The 12,876-nt window shown below is 50.3% G+C and overlaps 1 protein-coding gene across 1 annotated transcript; it reads right to left on the reverse strand.

The window, feature by feature from the left end:
• Nucleotides 1–10,351: 10,351 nt before the first annotated feature.
• On the reverse strand, nucleotides 10,352–11,371 carry LOC128836075 (galanin receptor 2a-like). Its single transcript, XM_054026097.1, has one exon. The coding sequence runs from the start codon at nucleotides 11,369–11,371 to the stop codon at nucleotides 10,352–10,354; it is 1,020 nt and encodes a 339-aa protein (XP_053882072.1).
• Nucleotides 11,372–12,876: the final 1,505 nt, after the last annotated feature.

Raw genomic sequence — 12,876 nt, forward strand, 5'->3', positions numbered from 1 at the left:
CTTAGGGACATCAGCAGATGTCCACCCCAAGAATGCCATGGTAACTAAGTGACCTATGTGCTAATGAACTAGCGGCAAAAGGATTAATAACCGTGGGAGAAGGGCACCCCAATATTAGTAGGGTTAGGAGCTACAGATTAGGAAAAGGGGAGAAACCCCTAGTGACCATGCCTTAGGCAGAATGGCATCAGTATAACACAGTATAAAAGTTGTAGCCTGGCCTACGTGCAGCTCTTGGGAGGTGCCAGAATGACGACCACGGTTGATGGTGATGAGAAGATGATGCTAAAGACAATGATTAATACTTCCGGTTGTTCTGCAGGGGAGGGTGGGAGGATGTGGATTCTCAGCTCACTCTGTATTATCTCGCTCTACCTTGCTGGGCTGGAGGGGCTATAACTTTGCTAACTGTTAATAAAACTATTACTATTACAGAAGGTTTTTCCTACGTATGAGTGTTGCAACTATGCACGTTGGGGTTCTCAGTGAAATAGGAATTCAAATAATGCTGGGCCTGATCTTGGGATGAGAACCTATCAAACTTCAGAGGGTTAATTGGGAATTTTTAAGTAATCAATATGATTAACACACAACCAATAGATCAGGCACCAGTATGTCTAGCTGCAATCACACCTCCAATTGCAATGCGCGGTAGCCAGGCCTGTGGGAGCTGTATTCTAGCTAGTGCTGCTCAAAAGAGCAGTGACAAGGCATCTCTGGGATGGGGCATTTTGAAGTAACCTACTTTATTCTTCCCGTGTGGACCAGCAGAAAGGGACACAAAAGAAGAGAAGGGAAAGGGAAGGGGCTTGCTTTTCCCGTCTCGTGGGACTTTTCATTACTGGCCAGGAGCTTAGTCAATGCAGGGTGTTCACCATCAACAAGTCCCTGCAGGAAAAATCACTTTCTTTTCAAATCAGCCCTGCCAAGGAAAATAACAGACTTCCCAGCCAAGCCGAGCACCCGGAGGTTCCAATAGGCACCATGACAGAGAAAAAGAGGGGTAGCATGTTAACAAATTGCTCAGCTGATATTTCAGACAAACAGGAAACCAGCCTTTAAAATGTAGCGGGAAAGCAGGACTTACCCCACAGGTATTTGGTTATTAGTAATCGTTATTGTATGGAGCACTAAGAGGCCTCAGCCCAGATGCAGACCCCATTATGCTAGGTGCTGTACATACACAGAAGTCCCTGCCCTGAAAACCTCGCAAGCTAACTAGCCACGGCAGACAAACACGGGGCGAACAGGAGGGCTGTTAGCTCTGTTTTATAGTTGGGGAACGGAGGCACAGAGAGATGAAGTGACCTACCCGAGGTCACAGGAAATCTGGAGCAGAGACAGAGACTGAAGTGACAGCTCCTGAGTCACTATGAAATGCACAATAAAGAAACTCAACAAAAGCCAATAGACTGTTGTGCTGCTCCTTGCTCCAGCACTGGCAGCAGGAACACCAGAGCAGCTAGACGGGGTCAGACCTTCTAGCCCAGTATCCTGTCTTGTGACAGTGGCCAATGCCAGGTGCTTCAGAGGAATGAACAGAATAGAATGATTCATCCCCTGTTGTCCAGTCCCAACTTAAAATATCAGGGTTGGAAGGGACCTCAAGAGGTCATCTAGTCCAACCCCCTGCTCAAAGCAGGACCAATTCCCAACTAAATCATCCCAGCCAGGGCTTTGTCAAGCCGGGCCTTAAAAACCTCAAAGGAAGGAAACTCCACCACCTCCCTAGGTAACGCATTCCAGTGTTTCACCACCCTCCTAGTGAAATAGTTTTTCCTAATATCCAACCTGGACCTCCCCCACTGCAACTTGAGACCATTGCTCCTTGTTCTGTCATCTGCCACCACTGAGAACAACCGAGCTCCATCCTCTTTGCAACCCCCCTTCAGGTAGTTGAAGGCTGCTATCAAATCCCCCCTCATTCTTCTCTTCTGGAGACTAAACAATCCCAGTTCCCTCAGCCTCTCCTCATAAGTCATGTGCTCCAGACCCCTAATCATTTTTGTTGCCCTCCGTTGGACTCTTTCCAATTTTTCCACATCCTTCTTGTAGTGTGGGGCCCAAAACTGGACACAGTATTCCAGATGAGACCTCACCAATGTCGAATAAAGGGGAACGATCACGTTCCTCGATCTGCTGGCAATGCCCCTACTTATACAGCCCAAAATGCCGTTAGCCTTCTTGGCAACAAGAGCACACTGTTGACTCATATCCAGCTTCTCGTCCACTGTGACCCCTAGGTCCTTTTCTGCAGAACTGCTACCTAGCCATTCGGTCCCTGGTCTGTAGCAGTGCATGGGATTCTTCCGTCCTAAGTGCAGGACTCTGCACTTGTCCTTGTTGAACCTCATCAGGTTTTTTTTGGCCCAATCCTCTAATTTGTCTAGGTCCCTCTGTATCCGATCCCTACCCTCTAGTGTATCTACCACGCCTCCTAGTTTAGTGTCATCTGCAAACTTGCTGAGAGTGTAGTCCACACCATCCTCCAGATCATTAATAAAGATATTAAACAAAACCGGCCCCAGGACCGACCCTTGGGGCACTCCGCTTGAAACCGGCTGCCAACTAGACATGGAGCCATTGATCACTACCCGATCGCCATGAGTTTTCAAAAATAATGGCTAATGGCTCTGCAATCTCACCTGCCAACTCCTTCAGCACCCTCGGATGCAGCGCATCCGGCCCCATGGACTTGTGCACGTCCATTTTTTCTAAATAGTCCCGAACCACTTCTTTCTCCACAGAGGGCTGGTCACCTTCTCCCCATACTGTACTGCCCAGTGCAGCAATCTGGGCGCTGACCTTGTTCGTGAAGACAGAGGCAAAAAAATCATTGAGTACATTAGCTTTTTCCACATCCTCGGTCACTAGGTTGCCTCCCTCATTCAGTAAGGGGCCCACACTTTCCTTGATTTTCTTCTTGTTGCTAACATACCTGAAGAAACCCTTCTTGTTACTCTTAACATCTCTTGCTAACTGCAACTCCAAGTGTGATTTGGCCTTCCTGATTTCACTCCTGCCTGCATGCCTGAGCAATATTTTTATACTCCTCCCTGGTCATTTGTCCAATCTTCCACTTCTTGTAAGCTTCTTTTTTGCGTTTAAGATCAGCAAGGATTTCACTGTTTAGCCAAGCTGGTCGCCTGCCATATTTACTATTCTTTCTACACATTGGGATGGTTTGTTCCTGCACCCGCAATAAGGATTCTTTAAAATACAGCCAGCTCTCCTTCTGGCAGTCAAAGGTTTAGGGACACCCAGAGCCTAGGGTTGCATCCCTGACCTTGGCTAATAGCCATTGCTGGACTTATCTTCCAGGAACTGATCTAACTCTTTTTTGAACTGAGTTATAGTTTTGGTCTTCACAACATCCCCTGGCAAAGAGTTCCACAGGTTGACTGTTGTGTGAATGCTTCCTTTTGTTTGTTTTAAACCTGCTGCTGTTAATTTCATTGAGAGACCCCTGATTTGTGCGTTATATGAAGAAGTAAATAACACTTCTTTATTCACTTTCTTCACACCAGTTATGATTTTAAAACCTCTGTCAGAGCCCCCCTTAGCTGTCTCTTTTCCAAGCTGAAAAGTCCCAGTCTTTTTAATCTTGCCTCATATGGAAGCTGTTCTATACCCTTAATCATTTTTGTTGCCCTTTTCCCATTCTAATATAGCTTTTTTGAGGTGGGGCGACCAGAACTGCATACACTAGTCAAGGCGTACCATGGATTTCCATAGTGGCATTATGATATTCACTGTCTTATTGTCTATCCCTTTCCTAATGGTTCCTAACATTCTGTTCCCTTTTTTGGCTGCCGCTGCACATCGAGTGGATGTTTTCAGAGAACTATCCACAATGACTCCAAGATCTCTCTCTTGAGTGGTAACAGCTAATTTAGACCCCATCATTTTATATGGATAGTTGGAATTATGTTTTCCAATGTGCATTACTCTGCATTTATCAACATTGAATTTCCTCTGCCATTTTGTTACCCGGTCACCCAGTTTTGTGAGATCCCTTTGTAGCTCTTTGCAGTATGCTTGGGACTTAGCTATCTTGAGTAGTTTTGTATCATCTGCAAATTTTGCCACCTCACGGTTTACTCCTTTTTCCAGAACATTTATGAATATGGTGAATAGGACTGGGCCCAGTACAGACCCCTGGGGGACACTACTATTTACCTCTCTCCAGTCTGATAACTGACCATTTATTCCTACCCTTTGTTTCCTATCTTTTAACCAGTTACCCATCCATGAGAGCACCTTCCTTCTTATCTCATAGCATCTTACTTTGCTTAAAAGCCTTTGGTGAGGGACCATGTCAAAGACTTTCTGAAAATTCAGGTACACTATATCCACTGGATCCCCCTTGTTCACATGCTTGTTGACCCCCTCAAAGAATTCTAGTGGATTGGTGAGGTATGATTTCCCTTTACAAAAACCATGCTGACTCTTCCCCAACAAATTATGTTCATCTATATGTCTGATAGTTTTGTTCTTTCCTGTAGTTTCAACCAATTTGCCTGGTACTGAGGTTAGGCTTATTACCCTATAATTGCCAGAATCACCTCTGGAGCCTTTTTTTTAAAATTGGCATTACTTTAACTATCCTCTAGTCAGCTGATACAGAGCTTTATTTAAGCGTACTACAACTAGTACTTCTGCAATTTCATATTTAAGTTCCTTCAGAACTCTTGGGTGAATATCATCTGGGCCTGGTGACATATTACTGTTTAATTTATCAATTTGTTCTAAAACCTCCTTTAATGACACCTCAATCTGGGACAGTTCCTGAGATTTGTCACCTAAAAAGAATGGCTCAGGTGTGGAATCTCCCTCCCATCCTCAGCCGTGAAGACTGATACAAAGAATTAATATAGTTTTTCTGCAATGGCCTTGTCTTCCTTGAGTGCTCCTTTAGCATCTTGATCATCCAGTGGCCCCACTGAGTGGCAGGCTTCCTGCTTCTGATGTACTTAAAACAAAATTGCTGTTAGATTTTGAGTCTTTTATTAGTTGCTCTGTGGATTCTTTTTTGGTCTGCCTAATTATCATTCTACACTTGACTGGCCAGAGCTTATGCTCCTTTCTACATTCCTCACTTCCAATTTTAAAGGATGCCTTTTTGCCTTGCACCGCTTCTTTTATTCTGTGTTTTAGTCAAGGTGGCAGTTTTTTGGTCCTCTTACTATTCTTTTTAATTGGGGATATACATTTAATTTGAGCCTCTATTATGATTTTTTTTTTAATTTCCATGCAGCTTGCAGGCATTTCACTCTTGGGACTGTTCCTTTGACTTTCCTTGGAAGATTGGGACCATGCCATCACCAGCACAAGCAGCTGGAACTCAGGATGCCCACTGCTCCTATTTTCATACATTCCTAGACATTAGATCAGAAACCAAGGGCCCAGGCCTGCTCCTAGTCAAGTCAGCAGGAGTTTTGCCATGACTGTGCTGGGGCCCAACCAGAAGAGAAGGGACCTGGGTGCTGGAGGATGGTTTCCATGAGGCAGCATCAGCAGGATGGGCAGCTACAGCAGCGCTCTGCACTCAGTTGCTCTGCGTTCCTGTACTACAGAAGAGTTGGGGTTAAAGCAGTGAGTTTCGGGGGATTCAGCACTATCAGTCCTACTCTCCCAGGCCACCAGACAAACGTCCAGGGCGAACACCTGTGACTGGGCAGAGCCACATCTGTGCACCCCACACGACACCTAAAGCCAGGCTTGAGCCAGGACACTCCCGATCTGCCACACATGGAGAACACCATCAGTCCTTCAGAAGTGAGCCTTGTGCAGAGCGGGCCGGGAACGGCTTGCACAGAGCTGAACGCAGCACCAGGGCTGGTGGGGCAGCGTCATGTTAAAAAGCAAGTGTGCATGTGCATGAGTGTTTTAAAAATAAAGGAGCCAAGAGTCCATCTCTCACTATGTGCATGAACAGCACCTAGCACCAAGGCCCTGATTTCAGCTGGGGGCACTGCTGTAACACACGCCTCAAGTATTGCAGGGCGAGGGACAATCTGGAACAAGCACCCAAGAGGACCAAGAATGACAAAAGCCGGCTGCAGCAGCTTAAAGTTCTCTTGCTCTGGGACTTGTCATCAAACAAAGCCGAGGGGAGCACGGCTGCGGCCACAAGTTACACTGATCAGTGCCAGAGACCAATGACATGCTTGGCTCTCTACCTACAGCCTGGGCGCCGTCCTGCAGGTCAGCGCGAGTGGTGTGGGTGTGCTCAGCGCCTGGCAGGAACAGGACCTACCTGCAGAGCAGGTTTAGTCACATCACAGGCCTGGGGAACCATGTTACCGTTGACCTCAAGGCAAGTGTGCTCAGCCCAGCATGCTGCTGCAGCCGATAGAAATGGAATCTTACTGGGTGAGTTCTTTGGAGAAGCCAGACGCATCTTCCAGCCCAGCAACCCCCCTTTGCTCCCCATGGGACCTCATTAACACTGAGCTCATTCACACCTAGTGTTCCAGGAGCCAATGTCTCCTGCCTTCCACCCCACCTGGAAACAGTAGCACCATTAATGTTCCCTCCGGAGGCCAGTGCTGCTGAATTCCCTCCCAGGGACCAAACAGCTGATTCGCCATGGAGGTGAAGCAATACACTCTCTGGGACACCACCTGAGCGCCACAGGAGAATCTCAGGGTAAAATCAGATGCATATAGAAACAAACTAATAGCCAGCTCCACCTACATGGCATAAAACGTAGCAATATTAGCGTACATTATAGCATTTCAAGAACTCCCCAGACAGGCAGCATGGCTCAGTGGCTGGGGCATGGCACCTAGGTCAAGAAACCTGGGGTCTCTTCCTGGATCTGTCGTGGGCCTGCGGATGACTTTGGGCAAGTCACACCCCCACCTGTACCTCAGTTTCCCCTCTCATGCTCTGAACTAGCCTACAAAGACTTTGCTGGTACATAATGACACCCTAACAAAGATGCAGTGTATGCTAGCACAGGAGTTCTTCTGCCAGTATAATTACACTACCTCTCCAAATGACATAAGCTAGCCTGTCCAAAGGTATAAGCTGGTCTACGCGGTGTCTACATGGGGATTTTGCCAGTGCAGGTATGTCACTTACGGGACATGATGTTTTCACAGTCCTGACCCACAGCTACGCTGACAAAACGCTGCCATGTAGAACTGACCTATCTCACTGATTTATGCCATACACGCTTTGGAGCAGGGCCTGTCTCTCATACCAGGGCCTGCCCCACCTGCAGACTTTGTACCAAGAGCATCAGTTTGGCTGGCGGCTATATACAGTTCAATGGCACAGAGCCGGAGTTTCTGAGCATCTTCCAGCTGTGCACTAAGCAATGTGGCCAACATCTGTCACACAGTTCGCTCTCTGATCCGCCCCCTGGGGCAGCACGTGCTGTGGGGTCATGTTTTGGGGGGATTTTAGGAGGGGGGTATTCTGTTTTTAAATAGCCACATTAACATAAAACTAGAGCAGAGGTGGCAGGTCAGAGAACTGTGCCTTACACTTGGATCAGAAGGTGGGGAGGTTTGGGATGGCCTTTCCCCCCTGGGGGTTCATTCCACGGCCTGGGACCGGCCTCCGAGGAAATCGTGTCTCTTGCAGAGAGACAGATTCAAGTTTAAGGCCAGAGAGAACCACCAGATGGTCCATTCTGTCCCACATATCACAGGGCACCAGCCCCACAAACCCCTTTGCCAGACTGTGGAGCATTGCACTGGGCCGGAGCAGCAGAGCCCAGAGGTTCCGAAGTCAGACAGGAGTATTGTAATCCTCTAATCGACAGAGTTCAGGTTCTTACCAGACCATGGAGCCCCGTGCAGAGGCCTGTTCTCTGGGATGCCGGGGTAGAGAATGTAGGATGGGTGAGATGTGCTCACGGGAGCCCGTGGTGCTGAGGAGACCGTGCTGCACTGTTCTGGACTAGCTGGAGTTTCATCAGCGCTAAAGGCTTCCTGCCCAGGTGTGGCGGGTTGCTGTACCCCAGCCGAGAGGAGAGAGCTGATACAGCTTATTCCCAAACGTCAGTGCACCCCAACCCCCTTCTGACAACCAAAATTACTACATCGCCCCAGGAGGAGAGTCTGAAGCTTCAGCCCACCCCGGGGCGGGGGAGAGCGCCAAAGCCCAAAGGCTTCAGCCCCAGGCAGGGGACCTGTAACCTGAGCCCCACCCATAGGTGCCGACTTTCCCTCTAGCTGGGGGGTGCTCAACTCCCAGACACCGCCCGCACTCCACCCCTGCCTCAAACCCCAACCCTCACCCTGCCTCTTCCCACCCCTGCACCTGCCCCACTCACACCCCACACCCCTGCCCCCACCCCTTACTCACCTACTCCCCCGAGCACACCCCATCCCCGCTCCTTCCCCTCCCTCCCGGAGTGTTGTACATGTGCCAAACAGCTGTTCGTGGTGGGCGGGAGGCACTGGGAGGGAGGGGGAGGAGTTGGTCAGCAGGGCCACTGACAGGTGAGAAGAAAGAACAGGAGTACGTGTGGCACCTTAGAGACTAACAAATTTATTAGAGCATAAGCATATATGCATCCGAAGAAGTGGGCTGTAGTCCACGAAAGCTTATGCTCTAATAAATTTGTTAGTCTCTAAGGTGCCACAAGTACTCCTGTTCTTTTTGTGGATACAGACTAACACGGCTGCTACTCTGAAACCTGACAGGTGAGAGGTGCTGGGGGGCAGAGGAGGGGGGAGCTTGGCTGCCGGTGGGTGCTAAGCACCCGCTAATTTTTCTCACCAGCCCTGGAGCACCCAAGGACTCGGCGCCTATGGTCCCACCGCCCAGGCCTGAAGCCCTTGGGCAAAGGGGCTTGAGCTTCAGCTTTGGCTCTGGGCCCCAGAAAATCTAAACCAGCCCTGGTGACCCCATTAAAACCGGGTCCCAACCCACCATTTGAGAACCACTGCCTTAGAGGAATAGTTCTACTGGCATAGCCACCTTTCTCTTGCTCTGACTATATCCACGACTGGGGGTGTAGATCTAACTACACTGGTAGAGCTAAATCACAAACATTGGAGTAGACAAAGCTATGTATGCACATATGTACAGCACCTTGCACACTGGGGTCTTGATCTCAAGTGGGGCTGGTGGGTGCGACTATAATAAATTAACACTAATCTACCCCAGTAACTGATATTGAAAGCAATCCACCGACGCTACCCAAGAGCTATCAAACAGACAGAGGCCAGGTCCCCTTTGGCTGATACTTCTCGCAGAGCTCTGCCTGTTGGCCTCCAGCAACCCAGCGTCACCCCACCTGCCCAACGAACTGGACAAGGGAACGTTCTTGTCATGCACTCGTTTTTATTCACATTTTGTAATGAAGCTGCTAGAGTATTAGAGACCAAAATTCTAGTCAAGGCAGAGCAAAGTGGGTGAGGGGAGGGGCAGGCTGGGGGAGCTCCTAGTTTACCTCGCTAGCGCCTGCCCCAAAGAGCCGACGGTGTGCTCTGCACTTGTACCGTGCCTGGAACACGGGACTCTAGGCGGTATCGTAACACGTGATAAGGACCAGATGATACAGCCCCTCCCTGTGAGGGCCAGGCCCCTGATTTATTGCTAACGTCATGTTGAAACAACACCTGAAGAATCAGATTTTAAGGCCTGACGGGACTGTGACAATCAGCGGCTGAGCTCCTGCAGAGCTAGGGTGACCAGATGTCCCGATTTTATAGAGACAGTCCCGATTTTGGGGTTTTTTTCCTATATAAGCTATTACCCCCCACTACGGTCCCAATTTTTCACACTTGTTGTGTGGTCACCCTATGCAGGGCGCAGCCCAGAGAGCCCATTGCCTATTGCTGCATACAGCCCCTCTCCTCTGGTCGATCCGGGCTGGGCCCAGCATGCGTGGGGATGTACAAACCTGTGACAATATCACAGCTGCGGCCCCATGGAGCTTCCTGTCTAGAACCAAGACAGCCAAGCAAGGTTGAGGCAGCAGCTTACCCCATGCAATAGGATGCGCTTGGTTCTCAGCCAGTCAGGCTGCCCGCCCTGCTGACTTCTTCACCACGTCTGGGAGGCTGGGTGTCTACGGCACCATTTGGGAATGGCCCAGTCTGGGGTGCCCTGGGCCCAGGACAGGGACTGAAGAGCTAATCTGGCGTATGCAATATTACACACCCACCAGCCATGGGGACTGAACTTGGGGCCTCTTGCTCTACAGGCAATAAAGGCTCATGCTTGAGTGATGAGGCCCAGCTAAGTCCCTCTACATGTGGACCAGGCACACGGGAAAGGTACCAGGAGCAGCCTGGAATGGGCATAGTCACATGTAGCTAGGACGGAGAGCATCAGACCTGCTCCATGCCTTCCTCATCTCAGCTCCGCCCAGCCCCATCAGCCCCTACAGCGCTCCTCCCTCACCAGCCGCAACTTCCATCCTGACCGTGTCCGTGGAGCACCTTGGCTCAAGGCAGCACCCTGTCCGCCTCACGAGCTTCCTCAGCCCGGCCTGATACTGGCTGGAGACGCTGAAGCAGATGATGGGATTGACGCAGCGGTTGGCGTAGGCCAGCAAGGTGGTCAGGTTGGACACCAAGTACATGGGGCCTGTGGTGAGCAACTCATCATCCTTCGTGAGGAAAACCACCAGCCAGTAGGGGACCCACATAACCACAAAGGTCACCACAGTGACCAGAGCCATGACCGTTGCACGCCTGTTAACCTGGAGACTGGAGGCCGTGTGGACGGCCAGCCCCCTCCTAACCCACAGGGTGAAGATGATACTGGAGTAGCAGAGGATCATCAGTAGCATGGGGGGAAGGAACGCCAAGCCCCCCAGGAGCCTGAAGTAAAGAGCCAACTGCTGCTTGGGCATTTGGTTCACACAGTACGTCTCCCCCTCTACCTCCACCGTTGTGTAGTGAATCCACAAGGGGATGGAGAAGAGGAAGCCAAGCACCCATATAAACACGCAGGCCCAGGCGATGAGCCTCTGGGACACAGCCATGGTGCGCGTGGGGTGGGTCACCGCCACGTAGCGCAGCAGGGAGACTGCCAGCAGGCTGTAGAAATTGGCAAAGATGATGGAGAGGGACAGGCTGTTGTAGGTGACGCACACCACGTAGCCCAAGGGCCAGCCCTTGAAGAGCACATTGCCGAACATCACCGGGACGACGTAGAGGAAGAAGAGGAGGTCCAGGAGAGCAATATTGACCAGCAGGGGCCCGGTCAGGCGGGAGACATGGCTGCCACCAGTCCTCATGAGGTCTGGGATCAGGACCAGGAGCAGCAGGACATTCCCAGGCACACCCAGCAGGAAAATGAGAAAGTAGATGGAAGCAAAGAGCCTCCTGGATTGGAGGAGGAAGAGGTCACTCAGCACAGAGCTGGAGCTGTTCCCTGCACTGGAGTTGGAGGTCATAGCAATGCTGACGTGCCTTGTCAAGCGGAGCTCGGCTGCAGCTGGCCCTGTCGCTCTGTTCTGGAAATCAAAGGGCAAAGTTAGCTTGGCATTCAGCACCTACGGGCTTGTCTTCACGGATAGCGCAGCGGCGACACTGGTGCAGCTGCGCTGCTGTAGCACGTTCGTGAAGATGCTGTTACTCTCCCGTTGACAGGGAGCTGTCTACACCGGGGTGAGGTCAGTATAACTATCGCTCGGGGTGGGGGTGGGGGTTCACACTCCTGAGTGATACGGTTATACCGCTATACGTCTGTAGTGTAGACCAGGCCTCAAAGAAAGCAGCAGTGCTAAGGGTACAGCCCTCAGAGAACGGTCAGAAGCACAGCTTCCCAAGAGGAAAATACGGAGGTTTGGTGCGCGGAAGCGGGATGAGTAACAAATTCACGAGGCAGCCTGAGAAATTCTGACCCCCAGAAAGAAAACCACTAGAAATCCAGGCACAGAGCTCCCTGACGGGAAAGCCCTATAGGATGCCAGAGCAAATACTAACCCCCCAGATGTTTCTCTAGCAGGGATCTGTGACTGCTCAGGGAACAGAACCCAGGCATCCCAGCCTCCTGCTTAGCTAGTGAGCAAGACAGCCTCAGCTGACACGCCGGGAACTGTAGTTCAAGGCCAGTGGTGGATTCGTAGCACTAAGAGCCCAGTAAAGGCAGGAGCAGCTGGATCATTTCAAAGAGGCAGATTTAATTAGAGTGAGTCTGACCACACCACTAGAGAAACGTACTGGGGGGTCGGGGAGTGGCCTCAGGAGAGCCAGGCACTGCTGGAGAATAAAATACTCAAAGCATGGCAGGAAGGTGGGAGAATGTGCAGGAGCCCAGTGTCCACGGCTGAGGGACACAGGCTCTAGCTGGGTGTCCAGGAGGCCAGAGCTCCTCAGGTTCTGCTGCGCTCGGTAAAGCACCTAGCAAGGAATTTGGAGCAGGGCCGGTTTGCCTGGGGCCTTGTCCAACACCAACCCTGTTGTTGGGGTTAGTGGTTGATATAAAATTATTCTACTTAAGTGCCAGGGGGCAAATTTATCACGTACACATGGGAGAAAGAAGAAGGACAAAATGCAGGGTCAGCTATAGGTAGTCAGGAAGTTCCTTCAAGAGGAAATGTTGCCAAACTCCAAACCTGGAGACAATGGACCTTTCTGTGCCTGCGTCCTGTAGATAGCTAACCGCTTAGTTTGAAAAATAAGCAAGGAGGAGGGGGCAAGTAGATGAACAATAAGGGGTCATAAGAGGGGCAGATACATGTAACTTGCTAATTATGTATGGTAATGATAGCAAATTTTGGCCAATCATAGAGTGATAGATTATCATAAGCAACTGCATATAATGCTTTGGTGTAAGTGTTTTCTTTGTTCTTGCTGACTTATGAGCTCGAACCCAATTGCAATTGAAATAAACGGATCGCCCCTCCCGGGGCTCCTTGCTTGGCTAGCTGTGTCCGTCTCTCCTTATTCCTCAGCT

Source organism: Malaclemys terrapin, chromosome 4, assembly GCF_027887155.1.
Source record: "Malaclemys terrapin pileata isolate rMalTer1 chromosome 4, rMalTer1.hap1, whole genome shotgun sequence".
In the NCBI taxonomy this organism is placed as follows: domain Eukaryota; kingdom Metazoa; phylum Chordata; order Testudines; family Emydidae; genus Malaclemys; species Malaclemys terrapin.